The 24,619-nt window shown below is 35.5% G+C and overlaps 1 protein-coding gene across 6 annotated transcripts in view; it reads left to right on the top strand.

The window, feature by feature from the left end:
- Window positions 1-24,619, top strand: part of UBE3A (ubiquitin protein ligase E3A) — a 98,933-nt gene that overhangs the window by 23,624 nt on the left and 50,690 nt on the right. The window contains exons 1-4 of one of the 6 annotated variants that reach the window (XM_045899574.3): window positions 811-1,768; window positions 3,932-4,051; window positions 5,561-5,760; window positions 7,339-7,383. The exons of 1 other annotated variant lie outside the window; for it this stretch is intronic. In XM_045899574.3, coding sequence (XP_045755530.1) covers window positions 5,622-5,760; window positions 7,339-7,383 — 184 coding nt within the window. In that variant the 5' untranslated portion in view covers window positions 811-1,768; window positions 3,932-4,051; window positions 5,561-5,621. Of the gene's footprint in view, window positions 1-810; window positions 1,769-3,931; window positions 4,052-5,560; window positions 5,774-7,338; window positions 7,384-24,619 lie in introns of those variants that run through there. 4 more of the 6 variants (XM_054513375.2, XM_054513374.2, XM_045899572.3 and 1 more) reach the window with 4 other exon arrangements.

Genomic DNA, 24,619 nt, shown 5'->3' with positions numbered 1-24,619 from the left:
CAAAGGAGAAGGGAAGTGCTGAGGGAACGCGACAAAAAAGTGATAGAAAAGGTAGTCTGTGAAATTAAGGTTTGACCTAGGTTTAGAAAGAGGTGAAGGAAATAGGCTATTGGAGAGGAGATGAAACACATACCAGATGTAGTAATAATAATATAGACATGTATATATGTGTTGTGTATATATAGAGTGAGATTTGGAAGAGATGAAGCACATACCACGTATAGTAATAATAATATAGAGACATGTATATATGTGTTGTGTATATATAGAGTGAGATTTGGAAGAGATGAAGCACATACCACGTATAGTAATAATAATATAGAGACATGTATATATGTGTTGTGTATATATAGAGTGAGATTTGGAAGATGGACCATTTTAAGAATAATGAAAATGTTAGAGGGGCAGATGAATGTAGACCAATAAAGGCATATCTTACTAGATTTCATTTTTTATTCTTAGATTATTATTAGACTGAGCCCTCTGTTGGAGAGGGACACAGATATAAATAAAGGCACTAGATCTGGTATTAGGGTGCTAATGGTAAATTTGCAAAGATAATACCTAACATTTCTGGTTCTTAAGGTTTGTCTTGCTTATCCTATATCATTCTAGATTTGGTATATTTCCCTGTTTTTATGTGTTCCTAATCTTCTAAGGCAAGGTTTCTCAAATTGGGATCTGTGCATTGCCTGAAATGTATGTTAAAAATACAGATTCATGTACCCCCACTTTATGCACTGAATCACAGTCTATGAAAGTAGAGATCAGGTATCCATTTTTTTACCGATTTTCCCAGCTGATTCTATTATTGAATAGATTGAGACCTTGGTCCTCTAAGGTCTTAAAACTTCGTTAATTAAAAAAATATGTATATGCTGAGCATTCATTTTTCTACCATCAACCTGTAGGGCACTGGGTGGGTTTCTTAATCTTTGGGAATTGGTTTCTTCATATATGATGAAAGGAAATGGGTTAAAAGATTGCAGTTCTTATTCCACTGAGAAATGCTCCGATCATATACAAATGAGTTAAGAATTTACAGTGATTATTTGGGTGCATGCTTCAAGCTCAGAATTTGGTTTTTGGTGAGTTTAGTTTCGATAGAAATGTTAAATATTTTATTTAAGAAATAGTCATTGTTACCATGTATTGAGCCCCTGTTATGTGCCAGGAAGCATTGTCCTACGTACTGTGAAAACATTTTCTCTAAAACTCAAAATGACCTGACACCTGAGACTCAGAGACAAAAGACCTGCCTGAGGCTGCTAATCTAGGAGGTAGTGGACAGGTGCCTGTAAAATGTACCTAACATAGCAGGTGCTTAGCATAGAGAATTTAATTAAAAGCTAAATTGTTATAGGTATCTGAAGGAATTAGAGGCATATAGTCAAACAGTTTTCATACATTTTCAGCCCTTTTGGAAGAAGGGAAGAGTAAAGAAATGGCAAGCTGTAAGCCCTGTGGATGAATATGGGAAATGTGGCTCTGCCAGCTGAAAGCACTGAGGCAACAGGGCCTGTCTGACCACCCTTGCATGCATCCTGGCAACAGCATTAGGGACACTTGTCTGTTCATATGTTTTTGGATATTCATAAATATTAACAAAATGAATTTCCTTTTAATGAATTTTGGGGGAAAATTTCTTTTGAGTTTATCCAGTTGTTATGTGAAAAGAATTGAGTGAGGTGTTTTATATTTTAGGTTAAAAATCTGTAAGAACCTGATTTTAGAATTCACCAGCTCCTCAGAAGTTTGGCGAAATATGGTATGTTTCTGTTTTTATTTTTTGGAATTCAAAATTGCATGTATATCTTAATGTCATAGTTAGAATATAATGACAAACATTTTCAGCAAATTTGGGTGCTTGCCATTTTTAAAGCAATGTGCAAGGTACTAAATCACTGTGCTGCCAGGTAGACTATGAGGGACATAAGTGGGATTCTGAAAGAAATCAGAAGAGGTTAATGTGTTATGAGAAGTGAAATCTTATGCATGAGAAGATTGAATGGGGCAGGTTTGGCTGTTAGACTATATGAGTTTAATAATAGCTTCCATTTGTTGAGCTCTTACTATGTGCCAGGCACTATTCTGAGCAATTTTATATGTTGGTTTGTTCATCCTCAGGACAGCCTTCTGAAAAAGACACTATTGTAGTCTCAGTTCTCCCTATGAATGAAATGAGGCTCAGAATGGTTAAGGAACTTGCCCAAGAGTTGCCATCTAGTAAGTGACCAAACAGGGACTTGAATCCAGATTGGTTCTGGAGCTTGTTTGTGCTCTGTTGAGCACTGGACCTCATAAAAAAGGAGACTAGTAGAGAGAACTTGACTCAGTAATTTTCAAAATACATGTAGCTCTTCAATGAATTAATTTACTTCCATTGATTAGTTAAGAGGTATTTTAACTTAAGATGTTGACAGATTAGAAAGTTAGACTTCTTTGGATCTTCTAAATCTATATACACATTTAGTATTATGAGAGAGAACCCAAGAGGGAACATGGTTCATTTCAGGGACGCCATTGCCTCTCCCTCATGTGGAGCCTCAGGAATGTCCTAGGCTCTTATTAGGAGACATGTAGCTATGATAGGGAAATTGTATTATTTCTTCCAGGGATTATAAGTCCCATTTATTGAAGTCACCTAAAGTTATTTATATATATTAAGGCCAACCCTCACCTTTATTTGAATTTGAAGCCCAAGTTTATAGGCTGCTGTAGAGATATGGGCCTAAGCACTGATATTTCAAGTCTTCTCTTCGTATTCTCAGATACCTTACTATTTTATATTGAGTTTTGGGTCCATGCTGGTAACCACCTTCTGTAGTTGTCTCTTGTCACTTTGAAGTGACTATCAAAGGGTATTTTATTTTATTTTATTTAGTTAACTGTCAAGGGTATTTTTTTCTCCCTCTTAATTTTCTCATTTTTCCTTAGTTCACTTTTCAGATTTGGCCTGGATATACAGTTTGGTAGGGAAATAATTAAGGGGAAAACTAACTGCACAAAATGAGTTTTCAATACTGGGATATTTCAGATGTAGATCTTTGCCAGAATTATATAGGATTAGGATGTCTGATAAATTTGAACCATGACAATCAAGAAAGTTCAGCTAAGGCCACGTAAGGGAATCAAAAGATACTAGGTTGAGGGAGGAGGACATATTTTTATATTTTGCCAATCTCTTCATGAAATTGAGTATTAGTGGATTTATGGCTGAGAAAGAATAGAAAAGATTTTCATGAAGTACCCAAGATGTTTGGGCTAATGTTAGATTACCTTACTTAAATATAGAATAAGTAGGACTAGACTTTGTGTGTGTGTGTGTGTGTGTGTATGTATATAATTATTTATTAAGCATTTGACTACCTGGAAAACCCTATGACTGTTAGTCTTATTTAAACAATTGCCATATTCTAAATCTTTGCTCCATTACATATACATAACTTAATGAAACTCTCCTATAGTAAAACTAAGACCAAAAAATTCTAACCCTGGATAGGAAATCGGTAGGTTTGAGTTTTAATCTTAGCTTTTGCACTAATTCTAAAATCTTGGGCAAGTCAATTAATCACTCTAAGTCTGCTTAGTTTGTTTTTTGTTTGTTTTCTTAAATTCTTACTGTAGTATCTGCCCTGATGAGGTAGAGCCAAAGTTGTCATGAGACTCAAGCAAGATACTGTTGACCAAAGTGCATTGTAAACTGTAACACTCCATAAAGTACAAGAGATTATCACCACATTTTCTCAAGAGATCATTTAAGGGGAAAAATAATGCTGGAAAATAGTCCTTAAAAGCATTTCTATAATAATTACTCTTCTGATGAATGTTGCATTGACACCTAATTTGAAGCTTTGAAGATTATTTTTTGAACGATGGATTGGGTTTATATATTAAAGTGTTCTAACTAAAGATTTGTTTAATTTGTTAGAGTTATTAAACCTACGCTCAGATCAAGTTAGCAGCTAGACTGGTGTGACAACCTGTTTTTAATCAGTGACTCAAAGCTGTGATCACCCTGATGTCACCGAATGGCCACAGCTTGTAAAAGGTAATTTTGAATGTTATTTTACAGCCTTTAAAAGGCTGTTATTGTAAAGTAAAATACGTGCTGTAAAAAATGAAGAAAATGTGTAGTTGGCAGGAATAATGTGAATAGTTTACCTAAGTGTTAATGCGCTTCTCCATTAAATATCCTTCCTAAAATATTTTATGCTTTTTCCCCCCAGTTCTGTGTGTATAAGTAAACAGGAAGGTATTTCTCAAAAATTTCAAGTTTTTAAATATGTTATTATGAACATTATAAAAACTATGAAAAAATTCTCAGTGTGCATTTTATGTGGTGAGAGTTCTAACTAAAATGCTTCTCTAGAAATCTTTACAACTTTAATAAAACTGGTGTGATTTTCTTTCCTAAAGAGTTGCAGTGGAGGTAAAAGGAGTGACTTGCAGGCTGGACAAGCTGCACCCATTATTATTGGAAATGAGCCTCTATTTGAATGTTCTGGCTCATGCTGCAGTATTTAGATTAGGAGGCATTTTGTGATCACTTTTCTGTGATCCAAATCAAGACCCTAAAATAGAGACTTCCAATACTTATTTTTTATTTTCTAATATTACTTACTATTTGTTTTAAAATTTTTTTTCTGGTTTGTTATTGTGACAAATTTTAGGTTAACCTGAGTCAGTACTTTTTTTTTTTTTTTCCTCTTTGGTTATATCCTGAATTTGGTAAAGTTATGAACATGTACTAGATCCTTACTTCCAAAACTCGACAGTGATGAATAAAGAGACTCTTTAGTGGCCAAAGTAAAGCTTTGAAACAATTGGTAGATGTTAGATAATTTCATAGTTTTGGAAATGAATGCTAACTTTAGGATATTTTTTGGTAAGTTATTTACAGTATTACAGCAATATAAGCAGAATGACTAGAAATTTATTCAGACATGTACTATTACTTATAACCGCCAGAAAAGTGTTTCTGTTAGTTTTTTGTATATTCACTTTTCTTTTAATTAAAAACAATTTCCATTTTGAGTAGAAAACAGCTTGGGCTAATAACCATGTTTATGAGACCCAGGATAGACCTGTTTTAGGGTAATACTCTTTCATTCCTTCCTTATTCTTTTGTCCTTCTGTTAGACTGAATTGGTTTAATTACTTGGTTTGACAAATAAATGTTTTTTTGTAGCTCACTTGAATATATGTTAATATTAAATGGTAATCCACTATATTTATAATAATTTGGTGACAATTTGATGCTAATGTTTACATATTCTCTTGTTTAGGGAACAGAAATTGGAAAACAGTGTAGTTACCTTTTGATGATGTATTTAACTTCTATCCTATTTCTCAAAACTTTGTAGCAGTTATATATTGTGCTTCTAAGACTCGAATTTGTTTTCCCTCTGCTTGTGTCTTACCTTTTTGCAGTAGTATTTTAATTTTCCTGTCATTGTGTCCTCATTTTTTTTCCCTCTCTCTTTCTCTATCCCTGTTAATTTTGAAAGTTTTGCCGCCTGCGTGTTTGAAAGCTTCTAATCTGCCTCTCTTCCCTTAGTGCCAGCAGGTTTATTTTTTGTTTTGCAAGCCTGCTCTGCCTCCTTACAGTATGACATCTGATGCTGGAGGGTCGCACTTTCAAAAATGAGTCAGCTGGTACATGGGGTTATCATCAGTTTTTAGCTCTTCTGTCTGAGACATACAAACAAGTTTGGAAGCAATCTTGGGGTACTTACCCACAAGGCTGGTGGAGACCAGGTGTGTCACAAAGGTGATTTGCTTGCTCCCTGGGGGAGAGGGTGGAGTGAAATTTTTGCATTTGTGTCAGTGCCAAGTCACTGTCACCTCCAGCATGCCCCAATTTTTAGTTCTAATATAACTTTGTGCAAAATTGAAAATGTAAATATACTGCAAAGAGGATCTAAAATATTTGAGCTGCTGGAGTCTCTCTCTCTCTTTTTTTTTTTTTTTTTTTTTTTGCATTCTTGTCCTTGGACTCTAAATGAACTGCAGTGAGGGGTAATTTTGAAAATCTAATAAAGAAGTAAGATTTTTAAAAGCTAAGAAATGTGGAGAACAGTTTGTTTCTTTTTTTTCTTTTTTTTTTTTGGCTGGTGACTCTAATTTTAAGATTCTTTTGTTAAAGTTGTTCACAATTAGAAGTCTCAAGTCAGTGATAAATTTACAGACCAGGTCATTGTAATGTCATTTGGAAAATTTAGTTTTTGATCTCTAAAAAAATTTTTGAGAATTTGAGTGTTAGCAATCAAGATTATGTTGATTTAACTTAGTATACATTGACCAATGCTGTTTATAAAACTGAATAGGGTAACAGGAATTTATTTTTTTAACAGCATGGTAGGAATAGGCAAAATTCATTCGTACCCCAAAATGAAAGTAAGACTTTTTAATGTCTTAGAATTTTGAATATTTCTATTCAAGATAGTAATAGTATATTAAAAAATAATAGAAAACAACTGGCAACTATTTATAACTGAAATCAGTTCACAATTATCCATAGTAAAATTTTAATACCCCAGCTTGGTACACTTTTGATAGGTAATGCATTTTGCCAGTATATTTTCAGGGAAGGTTAATTTCATTGTTGAACCAAGATAATCGTGATTAGAATGGTAAATCTGACTTAAAGTGTCTCAAAATTCACTAAGGCTATTAGATTAAAATTTGAATTATCTAGAGCAGAAGTTAGCAAACTTTTTCTCAACAGGCCGGATAATAAATACTTTAGGCTTTGTGGGGCATATATCTCTTGTCAGTTTCTCACCTCTGCTCTTGCAGTGTCAAAGCAGCCATGGACAATGTATGTAAATTAATGAATTGTGGCTGTATTCTAATACTACAGAAATAGGTGCCTGACCCAGGCCTTAGTTTGTTGTCCCAGGAAATAGTTTGCTGACCCCTGATCTAAATATAGTTTGGGACTGTGAATACCAGTGAATACTTTTGATATTTTGGATAACCAATAGTTGGCTGTAGAAAGTTTCATAGTTGTATGTTTTTATTATAAATATTTGACTTTGTGAATAATTATGATTTATTATACATTTTACTCCTTTGTATGTTGGTATCTAAATAGTGTTTACAGTTTCCTTTCCTTAAAAAAATGCACTGACTTTTTATTAGTCCAGCTTTTATAATAAACGTGTTGAATGGCAATCTGATTTGATCACTTTTTTCTTCTGTTAAAATCTTTAGTTACTTTTAAAACTGTTAACGATTAAATCTTGTTTTCAAATTTGTCTACTAATATAACATGTCTGCCCATTTTTGGAATATGGAATGTTTTGCTTAACTTTCCTCAATTGCATTTTACAGATCGCCAGGAGAACCTCAGTCTGACGACATCGAAGCTAGCCGAATGTAAGTGTAACTTGGTTGCGGCTGTGGTGTCTTTTAAGTTACCCTAGATTGCTTTAAAGGTATTAAATTATTTGAAAATTATTTCTAGTTATGAGAGGGTAATACATTAAAAAATGGGAGAGAGGAGTGTGCCTACTGTTTTTCCTACCAAATAAATACCTCTGAACTTTGGTACCATGTCACTAGATTTCTACTTTTAGGTAGATAGTTGTATACTCCTGCATTATAATGTGTTTTTGGTTACCTGGCAGTTGTGTGGAAATAGAGAGGGGAAAGAGTTCAGGTTAACAATCATTTATTAAATACTCACTGTTCAGCTGGTGGTGTGTTGTGGATACAGAGATGCGTAATAATTAGTTCCTAACCCACAGAATTTTATAGTCTATTCAATGTGAAAGAGAAACAAATCTTTAGTCACTGTGGTAGAAGGATACCCAGGATGCAGCAGGAACATAAAGGAGTACTGGGTTACCTGGGTATACAGTGGGAACCTAATCCATGTGGCAGGGAAGTAGGGTGGCCAGGGTAGGCCAAATTAAATCTTAAAGTGTAACTTGGAGTTAGTGGAAGGCATCAGCAGGGTTGTTCTAGGCAGAAGTATGGGTGAAGTTATAAAACGGCATAGTGAGCATAGGGAACAGTAGGCAGTTGAGGATTTTTAGATCATAAACTAACTGAAAGGCAGGAAAATGAAGGAGGTAAGACTTGAGAGAAAGGGCTAGAGCCTTGCATGGTATGTGAAAGACCTAGGCCTGTCTCTTTGGTATTTGGGAGTCAATAAAGAATTTGCTGAGGAAGGAGTGAGTAGTAACCTTGTTAGACATAAAATTTTAATAGTTTTGGCAGGAGAGAAACGGAATTGAAGAGAAGTGTGTGGTGGTAGGGTGACCAGTGCTTCAGCAGTTCAGTCAATAAAAGCCTTAAAAAGGACAGTGACAGAATAGGAATTCAAGATAACATTCTCTGGATGTGTAAGAAAAATATTTGGAAAGTGAAATAGGTAAGACTTCAGTATTGGTTGTAAGAAATTAAGAAGTTTAAGGTAATGGGAAGGTGGTAATTATTGAAGGAAGTTTTTGAGGTAGTAAGGGTTGGAATGAAGAATATAGGTATAGGGATTGCTCTGGAGTAAGAGCAAAGAGCCCATCTTGTGAAACTAGAAGGAGGTAAAGATGGATATGTGATGTTAACTGTGTTTGTAGGTGAGAATGGAGACGTCAAGGTCATTTTTACCTGCAGTATTTTCTCAGTAAATTCGTTTAGGTCTGTTACACCACTGTTTCTGTCTCCTTTGAGATGATACTAGATACTTCTTGAAAGGGAGGTTCAATTGTTAAGTTTGGAAACTGCAGAGTTAAACAGGTTTCTTTACTGAAAACAGTGGAAATATACTTTGAAGTGCTTATAAACATTGTGAATCTCCAAGAAGGGACTATAAGATGTATTTTTCAAATTTATGTGTCTATGTAACTTTTTTTTTCTAAAAATTTTTTTGTGGTAAAATAACACGTAACAAAGTTGACCATCTTTGTTATTTTTAACTGTGTAATTCAGTTATGTTAATATTGTTGTACAGCCATTGCCACCATCATCTCTACAACTCTTCATCTTGCAATACTGGAACTATTCCCCCTTCAACCTATCCTCTGGCAACCATCATTTTACTTTCTATGTCTGTGATTTTGACTGCTCTGTCCCCTATAAATGGAATCATTTATATTTGTCTTTTTGTGATGGGTTATTTCACTTAGCATAATGTCCTCAAGGTTCATCCACATTGTCGCATATGTCAGAATTTTCTTCCTTTTTATGGCTGAATAATACTCTTTTGTGTGTGTGTGTATGGCATTTTGTTTATCCTTTCACCCATCGATGGACACTTGGGTTTCTTTCATGTTTTTGCTATAATGAATAATGCTGCCATGAACATGGGTGTACAAGTATCTCTTTGAGACCCTGCTTTCATTTCTTTGGGTATATACCCACAAGTGGGATTGCTGGATCATATGGTAATTCTTTGTTTAATTTTTTGAGGAACCTCCATACTGTTTTCCACAGTGACTGTACCATTTTACATTCCAACCAAGGGTTATAATTTTTCCACATTCTCGTCAGTACTTGTAATTATCTGTTTTTGATAGTTGCCATCCTGATGAAGTGGTTTTTTTAATTATAGCTTTGTGACCATGTAACTTTTTAAGAAATATGTTTTAATAGTATTTTGTGGAACACAGAGTTTGATTAGGGAACTTGAGGATACTATGAAACCTTGGAACGTGTCTGGGGGGGATGGGTGAAGAAGTAGACCAAATATTATTGAGTCTCATGCTACTGAGTGGCCAGTTGAAGTTAGGAAACTTATCATAGTTGGAGTTTAAAGACTTTTATAGCCAGAAAAGAGGCATGGTATTTCAAGGTTGGGTGTTAGCAGAGCAGATAGGACAAAACTACTAATGGCATGGGCATAGGTTGTTAACACTGAAGTAGTTGAGTTTATATGTCATTGGTGTTGGCCATAATTGGATAGGTTGTGGGGCCAGGTAGAAGTGTTGGGTTGGTTATAAAAGCCTGATAGGTCAAAGAGATAGTTCAGTGTAAATGAAATTTTTAGAAGGATATAGATGATGATGATGATCAAGGGTTGGGCGTTTAATATGCTTACGGTGGTGATTGGCTGATGTAGAGAGGAAGTGAAGCTTTTTGAAGAAAAGTAAGTATTTTGGGTGCGAGGGGGCTAAAATGTTGGGATAGATCATGAATACGGACGTCGAAGTTGGCTTGCTGGTGATGTAACTGGGGGCAAAATAGAGCCTTTAGTATAATGGGTATAATTTACCAGAAGAGGGGAAACATATTGAGGTAGATAACATGACTTTCAAAGTGTAAGTTGTATTTGTGTTATGTTTTATTTTGTTTAGATGGACATTGTTTTAAATACAAGGACTTAGAAGAGTAATAATGGACTTACGGGTTTTAGTTGTCTATGAAAAAGTTCACAGAAAAGGGATACAAGATAAGTAGTGTCTTTTGGGGTAATCCAGGCTTTAGTGAAAGCTAAGAGGTTGGGGAACCATTATATGAAGCATTTGAAGATTAGGGACAACCTGTATTTTAAATGTTTTTCTGGAGATCTTAGTAGGTTAGATTAGTGGAATAAATCAATAATAAAGAATAGAGGGGCGCCTGGGTGGCTCAGTCAGTTAAGCGGCTGCCTTCGGCTTAGGTCATGATCCCAGGGTCCTGGGATTGAGCCCCACATCAGGCTCCCTGCTCCGCGGGAAGCCTGCTTCTCCCTCTGCCACTCCCCCTGCTTGTGTTCCCTCTCTTGCTGTGTCTCTCTCTGTCAAATAAATAAAATCTTTTAAAAAAATAATAATAATAAAGAATAGAAAAGGGTAGGTGAAGCTTGGTACTTTAGTAAAAATCAAGGATGGCAGTAATGTGAGGCATGATAGGATATTTGTCACAAGATTCCAGATGAAGCTCTGGTATTAAGTTCTGGTTGAGTTCAGCAAACTTACACTGTTTAAGTTGACCGTGTTAAGGTAGAATAGCAGGAAATCAGACCTACCACGATGTCTCAATAATGGTGTGTAAGGTTCCAGACATAATCGCTGTAATGTAGCTCTAAGTCTTCATGTCTGCCCCCATTTCTCAAATTCCTATACCTTTGGAAACCATACCAGGCAGTAGTTTAGTAAGGTGAATAGGTCAACATTTGTTCTACCATAATTTCGTGAGTCTTGATTTACAGAATAGATAATGAAGGATTCTTGGTTTTATCTAAGAATTAGCTAGGGTCTTTGATTAATGGCAGCATCTTACATTTATTGAAGTATGATTTTTTGGGGGGCACTTGCAGGCACATTTGCATTTGGCATCTTTTAACTAGGGAACATCTTGGGTGCATTTTAAATGGTAATTACATAAAATTAAAGAATATACCCGTTTGTTTTTAGGAATTATTAGTGTTATCTGTTCTCTGGGGTGCAGAAAAATATAGTAAACATTTTTAACATTTGCATGCCATTCTATAGTTTAGCCTAGAAATAGAACTAACAAAATAACCCAGATCTTTTTATCCAGTTGTATGTATATTCTCTCTCTATTTTGTTTAAACTTATATATTCGTGGCATCTTTTTGCACATATTAATTTAGACTTTAATTTTTTTAATGATTTCAAAGCAGTTTCTAATAACTTCAGATTTCTCATCTTTTGGTATTTACTCTCCACCCCTATCTTTAATGCTTAGGTTGTTTTCAGGTGTATAACCAAGACAGTAAATGGAACAGGAGTAAACGTATCAAGTGATTTATGGTTCCATATATATCAAAGCTGTTTAAATAAATGCTTAGTTTTCTCTAAATGTTGGTAGGACCTAAGACCCAGGTCTCAGACCCATCATTATCTATTCTCTCTAGATAAGAGCTTTATCAACTCTCATATTTCTGTCTCCAACTCCAGTTTACCCTCTGAATTGTAGACTCATTTATCCAATAATTGAATGTCTGATTCTCAAACTTAACAAGTCCAAAATAGTTCTTGATTTTCATCCTCTCAAATCTACTTGTCTTGTTATCTTTTTGCTATCTCAGTTGGTTAGCAACTCTTTTTTTTCTTCCAGTTCATCCAAAACTTTGGAAGCATCTTTTTTTTTTTTTTTAAAGATTTTATTTATTTATTTGAGACAGAGAGAATGAGAGACAGAGAGCATGAGAGGGAGGAGGGTCAGAGGGAGAAGCAGACTCCCTGCCGAGCAGGGAGCCCGATGCAGGACTCGATCCTGGGCCTCCAGGGTCATGACCTGAGCTGAAGGCTGTCAGTTAACCAACTGAGCCACCCAGGCGCCCAAAGCCATCGTCTTTTGCCAAAAGAATGAAATTGTTTCCCAGTAGTCTTGCTTCTTCCATACTTGCCCCTTTCAGTGTATTTTCTGTGTAGCAGCCAGAGTGATTTTTTTAAAGATTTATTTATTTATTTTAGAGAAAGAGAGAGAGCATGAGTGGGAGAAGCAGAGGGAGAGAGAATCTGAAGCTGACTCCATGCTGAGCGTGGGAGCCTGACACAGGGCTCGATCCCACAACCTGACCTGAGCTGAAACCAAGAGTTGGATGCTTAACCGACTCCATCACCTAGGCCTCCCCAGAGTGATCTTTTTAAAATCAAAGTTAAACCATGTTATTTATGATTAAAACCTTTCAAAGGCTTCCCACCTTAGAGTAAAATCTGAGGATCTGCAAGGCCCTGTATGAGCTCCCTTGCACTTGTGTGGCCTTTCCGTTTCTCTTGCTCATCTTTGCACTGGCTTTATGGTCTTGCCCTTATGTTTTGATGTTCTTGAGACTGGGGCCTATTGTTTGTGACCCTTCTCTGATATCCACATGGCTCCTTTTAGTTGCCTTAGAGCTCTCTGCTCAAATGATGCCTTATCAGAGAGGCCCTCATTGACCAACTTCATCAAAGAATGGTCATGTTCTGTGTTCTCTATTACCCTTACCCTGTTAGACTTATCATCATGGGATTTAATGTCACTTGACTTGATGCATATTGATTTCTTTGTTTATTGATTTCTTTGTTGTCTGGTTCATTTAATTCTAGAGTGGAAGCCTAATGAGAGTGCCTGGTCTACAATAGGTTGTAAATACTTAATATGTGAAAGAGTGAAATTACTAAATTAATGCAAAATGTTTATTTCTGCCTTTTTAATTCCCTTACAGAAATGTAGGAAGAATTTTCTGGCATCAGTTTATGTGTTAGTAAGTGATAAATACGTACACAGCCATAGAACTTGTGTAGTAGCACCTAACGTCTTGAACACTTACCGTATGACAAGCCACTATGCTCAGTACTCTGTGTGCATTCTATCATTTGATAGGAAGTGTGAGCCTTTTTTTAAAAACAAACAATAACCAAAATATTATTTTATTTATTTCTTTAGGTATATAAAGTTTAATTTCTTAAATTTGCATTTTATTTTTTATTGACATATAATTGACACATAGTGTTACATTAGATTCAGGTAATAGTCATTCAACAGCTTTCTGCATTATACCACGCCCACCACAAGTGTAGCTACCATCTGTCACCCTACAATGCTATTACAGTACCACTGACTATATTCCCTGTGCTGTACCTTTCATCCCTGTGACGACTTCATTCTATAACTGAAATCCTGGACCTCCCATTCCCCATTTTGGTTCTCCCACTACCCTGCCCATCCCCTCTCCCCCAGCAGCCACCAGTTTGTTCTCTGTATTTACGGGTCTGTTTCTGCTTTTTGTTTGTTTGTGTCCGGTTTTTTGTTTTGTTCATTTTGTTTTTTGGGGTTTTTTTTAGATTATACATGTAAGTGAAATCATACTGTCTTTGTCTTTCTGTGTCTTACTTATTTCACTTAGCATACTGCCCTCTAGGTCCGTCAGTGTTGTCTTAAGTGGCAAGGTAATACTGCTTTTAAAGCTAAACCTTTTAATCAGATTAGATTATGGAGATACAGCTTGTATCCTCTGAGATGGTAGGGAACTGGTACAATTTCTTCCTTAAATTTTTGGTAAAATTCACTAGTGAACCAATCTGGTTCTGGCACTTTCTGTTTTGGAAAGTCTTTTATTTATTCAGTTTTCATATCAGATATAGGCCTTTCAGGTTGTGTGTTTCTCCTCAGAGTTTTGGCAGATTGTGTCTTTTAAGAAATTGGTTCATTACATCTAGGTTATCAAATTTGTGGGCATAGAGTTATTCATAGTTTATCTTTTATCCTCTTAATGTTCATGGGATCTGTTGTGATGTCCCTGTTTTATTTGTAATACTAGTAATTTGTGTCCTCTTTTTTTTTTTTTCTTAGTTGGCCTGGCTAGAGGAGTATTGATTTTACTAATCTTTTCAAAGAACCAGCTTTTGTTGTTGATTTTTCTCTGTTGGTTTCCATTTTTCAATTTCATGGACTTGTGTTATAATATTATTTCTTTTGCTTATTTTGGATTTAATTTGCTCTTTTTCTGGTTATTAAGGTGGGTGTGTAGATGATTAATTTTTTATCTTTGTTTCTAATACATGCATTCAAAGTATAAATTTCCTTCTAAGCACTGTTTTCACTGCATCCCAAAATTTTGATAAATTGTGTTCTCATTTTTACTTAGTTCAAAAGAGTTTTTAGTGTCTCTGGCGATTTCTTTGTTGACTTGTTTAATCTCCATGTATTTTGAGATTTTCCAGTTATCTTTCTGTTACTGATTCTGGTTTAATTCTATTGTAGTCTGAGAGTAGACATTGTATGATTTCTATTCTTTTACATTTGTTAAGTATATTTTATGGCCCTGAATATGATATATCTTGATGCATGTTCCATGTGAGCTTAAGAAGAATGTGTAATCTGCTGTTGTTGGGTGAAGTAGTCCAGAGATGTCGATTATGCCTAGTTGGTTGATGGTGCTGTTGAGTTCAACTATGTCTTTACTGATTTTCTGCCTGCTGGATCTGTCCATCTCTGATAGAGGGATGTTGAAGTCTGCAACTACTATAGTGGGTTCGTCTGTTTTTTCTTGTAGTTCAGTTTTTATGTAGTTTGATGTTCTGTTGTTAGGTGCCTACACAATAAGGATTGTTATGTCTTCTTAGAGAATTGATCTATTTATCATTATGTTGTGCCACTCTTTAACTCTGATGATTTACCTTGCTTTGAAGTTGGTTCTGTCTGCAATTAGTGTAGCTACTCTAACTTTCTTTTGATTATTGTTAGCATGATACATTTTTCTCTTTATTTTTAATCTGTATCTTTATGTTTAAAGTGTAAATAGTATATAGTTGGATCTTATTTTTTGATCCACTCTGGCAATCTTTCAACTGATGCATTTAGACCACTCATGTTTAAAGTGATTATTGGGGTGCCTGTGTGGCTCAGTTGGTTAAGTGTCCAACTCTTGATTTCAGCTTGGGTCATGATTTTAGGATCCTGGGATTAAGCCCCACATCAGGCTCTGCCCCCAGTGTGAAGTCTGCTTGTCCTTCCTTTGCTTCTCCCCCACTCTCTTTATCTGTCTCTCCCAAATAAACAAATAAATAAATAAATAAAATCTTTTAAAAAAATAAAATGATTATTGATATAGTTGGATTAATACCTAACATTTTTGTTACTGTTTTCTATTTGTTGCCCTTGTTCTTTTTTTGTTTTTGTCTTCTCTCTTTCTTCCTTTTCTGGTTTTACTTGAGCATATTGTTCCATTTTCTCTCCTTTGTAAGTAGTGTTACCCTTCATTTTTACTTTTCTTTTTGGGGTTGTCCTAGAGTTTCTGTCTTTTTTTTTTTTTTTAGACTTATTTATTTGAGAGTGAGAGAGAATGAACAAGCACACAAGCAGGGAGGGGCTGAGGGAGAGGGAGAGAATCTCAAGCAGACTCCCTGATGGGGGCAGAGCCTGACACGGGGCTTGAGATCATGCCCTGAGCCAAAATCAAGAGTTGGCTGCTTAACTTACTGAGCTACCCAGGTGCGCTTAGAGTTTTTATATCTTAACCTAGTCTACATTTAAATAACACTATATCATATCATAGGGAGTTGTGAGTACCTTATAATAACAAAATAATCTTAATTTTTTCTTTGATTATCTGTAGTTTGAAAGTGATATGCCTAGGCATAGTTTTTTGGTTTGGGTGTATTTTTTTTGTGGTTTTTGGTGTGGCTTTTTTTGTTTTTTGTTTTGCGGAGGTTTTGTTTCATTTTCTTTCATTTTTGTTTGTTTTTTTACATTTATCCTTGGTGTTTTCTGAGTTTCCTGGATCTGTGGTTTGGTGTCTGATATTAATTAAAAAGGGGGCATTCTCAGTCTTTATTGTTTCAGATATTTCTTCTGATTCTGTCTCACTTTCTTCTTCTGATATTCCCATTATATATACTACTTTTGTAGTTTTCTCACAGTCCTTGCATATTCTGTTTTTGTCAGTCATTTTTCTCTTTGCTTTTCAGTTGTTGGAGTTTCTTTTGATACATCTTCAAGTTCAGAGTTTCTTCTTCAGTTTCCAGTTCATTATTAAGTTCATCAGAGATTTCTGTTACAGTATTTTTGAACTCTGGCTTTTTTTGTTTGGGTCTTCGATTTTTCTCTGCTTACATTGCTCAACTGTTCTTTCATGCCATCTATTTTATCCATTAGAGCCTTACATATTAATCATAATTGTTTTAAAGTTTTGGTGTGATAATTCCAACATCCCTGCTGTATTTAGTTCTTATGCTTGCTATCTTTTCAGACAGTGTTTTTTTGCCTTTAGTATGCTTCATAATTTTTATTGCTAGCTGCGTATGATTTCTCAGGTAAAAGGAATTGCTATAAATAGGCCTTTAGTAATATGGTGGTGAGGTGTAAGGGGAAAAGAAAGCATTCTACAGTCCTATGTTTCGGTCTCAGTCTTCTAGTGAGCCTGCCTGTGCCTCTGGATTGTGAACTTCATAAATATTCCTCATTTTTTTCCTTCCCTCTTAAGTGGAACAGGATGACTAGAGTGGGCTGGAGTTGGATGTTTCTCTTACACAGGTCAGTTAGGCTCTGAGAGTACCTGGCAGATTAGGCTTGGGTTAACTAGTTTCTTCTGAGGCCAAGTCTTGTTAAGAATAAAGTGCTCTGGTGTATCTCTTAATGGTTCCTTTTTCGCTCCCCTGCTAGAAGCATGAGGGGATTTTTCTACAACATTTGCTCTGAGAACGTAGTCAAGCTTCTTGATATAAATATCACAAAATTATGGGGGCTCTGCTGGGACTAAGTCCCCCTGGAGTTTTTAATGATTAGATTTTTCTGTGCTGAACCTCCAGGAATTTGTGCATGGAGTTTAGGTTTTCCTATCCCATCACAGGTCCCTCTGGCAATTTCCTGCTCTCTGCTTCAGTAAGCCATGGCTCCCTGTATTTGCCTTTCTCTCCAGTCTTTGGGGCAGCATTTTGTTCTATATTCCTCTCTCTCTCAGTAGAAGAAGAGTTACTAATTTTTTAGTTTGTTCAGCTTTTTACTTGTTATTAGATTGGAGTAGCAGCTTCGTAGCTCTTCTGTGTGGAACTGAGAAGTCAGAAATTGAGATATAGCTTGGATGCTTTTATTTTCTATATGGAATGGGAGAAAATATTTCTGTTTGACTTCCAGTTGAGGTATACTTAATGTGTATAATAGCATTTATGGATTAAATAACATCTTGAAGTATACTCTGAAGTAAAAGATACAAATCTCTTTAATCAGATAGAGATCTTTTTTCAAGATCCTCTCCTATAGATTCTGATGTCATGTTCTTTCCTTTGCATATTCTTTTTATACTTCTGATATACCTATGAAACTGGGAGGTTTTTTAAAAAAATACTTATTTTTATTTATTTATTTTTGTTCCACTTTGTTTTAAATTCCAATATAATTAACATACAGTGTTAGGTCAGTTTCAGATGCTGTATAGTGATTCATCAGTTCTTTGCATTACTCATTGCTCATCACAATAAGTATATACTCATTATCTCCTTTACCTGTTTCATCTCTCTCCACACTCTTGGTTACCATCCCCTCTGGTAACCATCAGTTTGGTCTCTGTAAAGAGTCTGTTTTTTGGTTTGTCTCTTTTTTATTTGTTTTGTTTTGTTTCTTAAATTCTGCATATGAATGATAGTATTTGTTTTTCTCTGACTGACTTATTGCACTTAGCATTATACCCTTTAGATCCATACATGTTGTTGCAAATGCAAGATTTCATTCCTTTTTATGGCTGAGTAATACTCCATTTGTGTATGTGTGTGCGCACATAGATATTAGACATATAGATACACACACCACATCTTTATCCATTCATCCATGGATGGACACTTGGATTGCCTTCATATCTTGGCTATTGTAAATAATGCTGTAGTGAACATAGGGTGTGAATATCTTCTTGAATTAATGTTTTCATAGGGTAAATACCCAGTAGTGGAATTACTAGATCATACGGTAATTCTGTTTTAAATTTTCTGAGGGAACTCCATACTGTTTTCCACAAGTGGTTGCACAGTTGGCATTCCAACCAACAGTGCACTGAGGGTTCCTTTTTCTGAAACTGGGAGGTGTTATGGTTAAGTACTAGAAAAAGGTAGGGTTGTTTGACACTGTTAAGAGAAGAGAAATTGAAGGATCTTATTAAAGTTTTGTAATTTGCTAGGTTCTGAGAATATAACTGTAAAGAAGTTATTTGGTCATGTGTCTCAGGGAGGTTGCCATTGAAATAACAGGCAGTTATAATGAGGTGTACTGAGAGTAGGTACAGGTTGCTGTGGGAGCAGAGAAGGGATATGTAATCATCTTGGAAATGATATCTAAGCTGAGTCTTTGAGGATGACTTGGTATAAATAGGGATTATAGTATTCTAGGTAAGAAGAAAACTTCTGAGACCTGGAGCCAATGAAGACAGCAGGAACAAGTCCTTTGAACTGTAGGAAGTTCTGTATTGCTGGAATGTAGATCTAGGAGGTGGGGGGAGATGTGCTAACAAATGTAGCTGGAAGTAGAAAGCCTTGATCAGATAGTGAAAGGCCTTGATACTACTGAAAAGTCCTGGGTTTTCTCCTGATAGACATAGGAGGTAATGAAAAGTGTTAGGCATAGAAGTGGCCTGAGTCATAGTCTGTTTACTTTTCTACCAAATGAAACATCATGTAAGCTTATATACATTCTCTTTTACCTTTTTTTTTTTTTTTTGAGGGGGGTGAGAGGCAGAGGGAGAGAGAATCTTTTTTTGTTTGTTTTTTTAAAGATTTTATTTATTTGACAGAGACAGAGACAGCGAGAGCAGGAACACAAGCAGGGGGAGTGGGAGAGGGAGAAGCAGGCTTCCCGCTGAGCAGGGAGCCGGATGTGGGACTCAATCCTGAGCCGGAGGCAGCTGCTTAACAACTGAGCCACCCAGGTGCCCGGGAGAGAGAATCTTAAGCAGGCTCCACACCCAGTGCGGAGCCTGCAGGCTGGATCTCACAACCCTGAGATCATGACCTGAGCCGAGATCAAGAGTCAGACACTTAACTGACTGAGCCACCCAGGCACCCCTATACATTCTCTTTTAAATAGAAGGTATCACACTTCTTGTTCATGGTAGAGATGGATGAGTAGATGAACTGCCTCTGGCTGAGTCTTCTCAGAAAGTAGAATAAGCAGAACCTGGCTATTTTTGTTGAGGTACTCTAATAAAAGGGTTTTTAGCATCTGTGAATTATACATTTTATTCATTATATCTTATGTGTCCCTAAAAAGGTTTTAAGAAACATTAATGGGAATGGTGTCCTTTTATTACATAGAAATTGTTAGCTATAAATGGGATTCAAGGCTAAAAGAGGTCAGTGAAAGGAAAAGGATGTCTTTCCCCCTAAATCACTTAAAAGCAGGACTTTCTGATTTATTAGGTCCTTTATTGGCTTCTCCAGTCTCCTTCCTAGGATAATTGTAAGTATTAAGGGACACACCATAACAAAAAACATTCACTGTAGTTTAATGAATGTTCATTGTTTTTGTTATTTCAGTTTGTAGCACTACCTTCTACCCAGTTGCCCATGACAAAAACCTAGGCATTTAGCTCTTTACATTCATTTACCCCCTACAAACTACATCTTTTAAATATTTCTTGCATTAGTTTCCTTCTATTCATTCCTGCTACTACTACTTTCTTTCCCTGGTCTCTAATGGTAGTCATCACCTAACTGGATTGCCTGCCTCCACTTTTGCCAGCTTTGATCCCAGTTTACAAAATGTAGTTAGTTATAAAGGCAGATTTGACTTAGTCATTGACTTGCTTATTGTATTGCAGGTGTTCTTATTTAGTGGTTTATGAATGGTATGTGAATCTTCTGAAATTTTTTGCAAGGTGGAGTACATGTGCATTTTTATGGGGAGAAAGTTGCCTTTATTAGATTACTCCTCTGCTGACTAAAATCAGAATTCCTTATTTCTTATTAAGTCTCATAATCTGGCTCCTCCCTGCCACTTCATATTTTTGAGTCCTTTTTTGAACATTATACTGTTGAACTTAAGTTGTCACAAGATGTTCTCAATCCCTTGTGCCTTTACTCCCGCATTTCCTTATTACCAAAAACATTCTTTCAATTTTTTTTATCAGCTGCTAGTCATCCTTTGTGACTTACCTTGGCTAAGTTGCCTTTCTTTAAATTGCCATACCTCTGTATTTCCTATGATATTAAAATCATCTGGCTTTCACCTCCTTAAAACAGTAAGTTTCTTAAAGAAAGAGCCCATATGAAGATAGAGGACCTGGAATAGTACTATAGATTCTCAAGCAGAGTTTGAACTATGCTGAAGGAGACATTTGGAAGTCATCAGGTATTATTACCTTGAAAGAAGATGAAATGGCCCAAAGAGAATTTAAAAGAGAAAGTGTCTAATGGCTGGTCCCTGGGGAGTATAAACATTTCCAGATTAGGAAGGGAAGTCTCTGAAGAACAACCAGAGAGAAAGGAGGAAATCAGGAAATGGTGTCCTGAAAGCCCACAGTAAATTTCCAGAAGGTCTACATTTCTCAGCAAGGTTAAACAAAAGGAGGAGTGAAAAGTGATGACTCGGCAAGAATAGTTTCTACATCACTAGATACAGAAGCTAGGTTATAGGTGCAGTAAGCCGTGACCTGTTTGTTTCCCACACACTGTTATTCTTGTTCTCCACTGATGCTTCTGGACTATTGTTATTCTCTCAGCATGAAAATTCCTGCTCCTTTTGAAGCTATGCATTCTGGGTATGTCATCCTCTGTCTTCATTGTTTAGTGATCTCCCAGTCATTTCTCCGTCTTTGATGAACTCACACTCTTCCACTTTAACCCAGATCCCTGAAGTCTTTGTTTATATGCTTAACTTCCAACTCCCTAGTATCGGAATTCCCCAACCATTTTATCTTTAATAATCACTTCTGCTTTGCTGTGCCTTCCCATTCTCTTGGGCGTGCTAATGTTTATTGTTTAATGTTAATTAAAACACCCACCTCAGGTTGTAGTCCTTGTATGCTTTCTTACTTGTTTTCTCTTATCCCATCTGGTTTTCCTTGTCTTTGAGAGGTGTCCTGTGGCCCATCTACTGTCTTCCAGTTTCAACCCTCTGGTTCTTCTACTTCCTGACGTGGAGTGTTCAGACCCAGGACATTGAATAGATCATATTCTGTATGTTCTCTTTTCACTCAGTTGATTGTTTCCTTTGCTGTACAGAAGTTAAGTTCACTGTAGTTCTTTCTATTTGTCTATTTTTGGTTTTGGTATTATATTGAAGAATGGTGCTTTTGTGTGCTTTTGGTGTTATATTGAAGAATATATATATTCAAGAATATATTGCCAAATCCAATGTCATGAAGCTATTTGTGTTTATTTTGGGAGTTTTATAATGTCAAGTTTTATGTTTAGGTCTTTAGTCCATTATGAGTTAACTTTTTTTTTTTTTTTTTAATGTAGTATAAGATGTAAAGGTCCAACTTCATTCTTTTGCATATGGATATCCAGTTTTCACAGTACCACTTGTGGGGAGACTCCTTTCCCCATTGTGTAGCCTTGGCACCTGTGACAAAGCTGATTTGACCATATATGTAAGGGTTTATTTCTTGGTTGTCTGATGTGTTCCATTGGTCTGTGTGTCTTATCTTTATGCCAGTACCATACTGTTCTAATTTCTGTAGCTTTGTAAGATGTTTTGAAATCAGGAAGTATGAGACTGGCTTTGTTTTTCTTTCTCAAGATTGTTTTTGCTGTTTGGGTTCCATTGAAACTCCATATCCAGGAATTTTAGATTTTTTTTTAATTAAAAAATGCCATTGAGATTTCAATAGGAGTTGAATATGTAGATTGCTTTGGGTAGTATGGACATTTTGACAGTACCAAGTTTTACAGTCCATGAACACAGGATCTTTACATTTCTGTCTTTAGTTTCTTTCAACAGTACTTTGTATAGTTTTCATTGTACAGTAGTCTCCCCTTATCCGTGGTTTTGCTTTTAGTGGTTTCAGTTACCCATGGTCAACTGTGGTCTGGAAGCAGATGATTCTTCTTAAATATTGTCAGAGTAGTAGCCTAATACTACGTTACAATGCTTATGTCATTCACCTCACTTCATTTCATTCATATAGGCATTTTATCATTTCATATCATCACAGGAAGAAGGGTGAGTATAATACAATAAGATATTTTGAGAGAGGCCACATTCATGTAACTTTTATTATAATATATTGTTATAATTGTTCTATTTCATTATTATTACTGTTAGTCTCTTAACCATGGCTAATTTATAAATTAAATTTTATCTTAAGTATGTATGTATAGGAAAAAAACATTATACAAAAAGTTTGGCACTATTGTGGTTTCAGGCATTCATTAGGGGCCTTGGAATGTATCCCCCATGGATAAGGGGGAACTGTTATACAAGTTTTCCACCTCCTGGGTTAAGTTTATTAGTAAAGTATTTTATTCTCTTTGATGCTGTTGTAAATGGGAATATTTTTAAAATTTCCTTTTGTTCATTGTTCATAGAAACACAACTGGTTTTTGCATTGGCTGACTTTTGTATCCTATAACTTTACTAAATTTGGTTTATTAGTTCTAATAGTTTTTTGGGGGGTCTTTGGGCTTTTCTCCAGATAAGATCATGTCATCTGCAACAGAGATAATTTTGTTTCTTCCTTTCCAGTTTGGTTGCCTTTATTTATTTTTCTTGCTTGATTGCTCTGGCTGGGATTTCCAGTACTGTTTTAAAAAGAAATGGTAAGAGCGGGCATCCTTGCGTAGTTCCTGATTTTAGAAGGGAAGCTTTCAGTTTTACACCATTAGGTATAATCTTAGCTTTTCATATATGGCCTTTATTATGTTGAGGTAATTTCCTTCTTTGTCTAGTTTGTTGAGTGTTTTTATTATGAAAGGATGTTGATTTTTGTCAGATGCTTTTTCTTTGTCAATTGAGGTGATCATGTTATTTTTGTCCTTCATTTTGGTAATTGAGTGTGTTAGGTTGATTGATTTTTGTATGATGAAGCATTTTTACATTCCAGGAATAAATCCCACTTGGTGGTGATATAACTCTTCGATGTATTGTTGACTTCTATTTGACTAGTATTTTATTGAGGGTTTTTGCATCAGTAATCAGGGATATTGGCCTGTATTTTTCTCCTCTTTGTCTCATTTTGGTATCAGGGTAATGCTGGCCTCATGGAAGAAGTTTGGAAGTGTTTTCTTCAGTTTTTTGGAGGAATTGGAGAGGGATTCTTATTAATTATTAATTCTTTTTTAAATCATTGGTAGAATTCTCCATTAAAACTATCTGGTTCTGTGTTTTTCCTTGTTGGGAGGCTTTGGATTACTGATTCAATCTTTTTAATAGTTATAGGCTGCTTCAGATTTTTTATTTCCTCATGATTCTGTTCTGTTAAATTATATGTTTCTAGGAATATATTCATTTCTTCTAGGTTATCCAATTTGTTGGCATGTATCGTTGACAGCAGTCTCTTATGATCCTTTTTATTCTTGTGGCATCAGTGTAGATATTCCCCATTATTGAAAGTGGGTATGAAAATGTCCTATTATTGTGTTACTATTTATTTCTCTCTTTGGTTCTTTGTCATTGTTTAACATATCTGGGTACTCTTCTGTTAGGTGCACCTATATTTATAATTGTAATATATTTCTGGTGAATTAACCCTTTTATTATTATATGATGTGTTGTTTCTTACTACAATTTTTGACTGCAAGTTTTTTTTTCTGATTGTGCGTGTATATATCTCATATATATATTTGCTATATATGTATGAGACCATTCCTTCTCTTTTTTGGTTATTATTTGCATAGGATCTCTTTTTCAGTCCTTTCATTTTCAGTCTGTATATCCTTATATCTAATATAGGGTAGCATATAGCTGTTTCTTTTCTTTTTTTAAATCCATTCAGCCACTCTATGTCTTTTGATTGGGGAGTTTAATCCACTTACTACATTTAAAGTAATTACTAATGGGGAAGACTAATTATTGCCATTTTTTTGTTTTTGGTATGTCTTGTTGTTTTTTTTTCTTCTTGCCTGTGAGGTCTTCCTTTGTGTTTCATTGATATTTTTTGTGGTGACATGCTTTGATTTCTGTCTCACTTTCTTTTGTGTATCTTCTATAAGCATTTTCTTTCTGTTTACCATGAGGATTATTACATAAGACATTTTACAGTTGTAATCTGTTTAAAACTGATAGCAATTTCAGTTGCATACAAAAGCTCTACTCCTTT

Source organism: Mirounga angustirostris, unplaced genomic scaffold, assembly GCF_029215605.1.
Source record: "Mirounga angustirostris isolate CCGP_5_RB_7025 unplaced genomic scaffold, mMirAng1.0.hap1 SCAF_9, whole genome shotgun sequence".
Classification (NCBI taxonomy): Eukaryota; Metazoa; Chordata; class Mammalia; order Carnivora; family Phocidae; genus Mirounga; species Mirounga angustirostris.
This window is presented reverse-complemented; position numbering and strand designations above follow the sequence as displayed.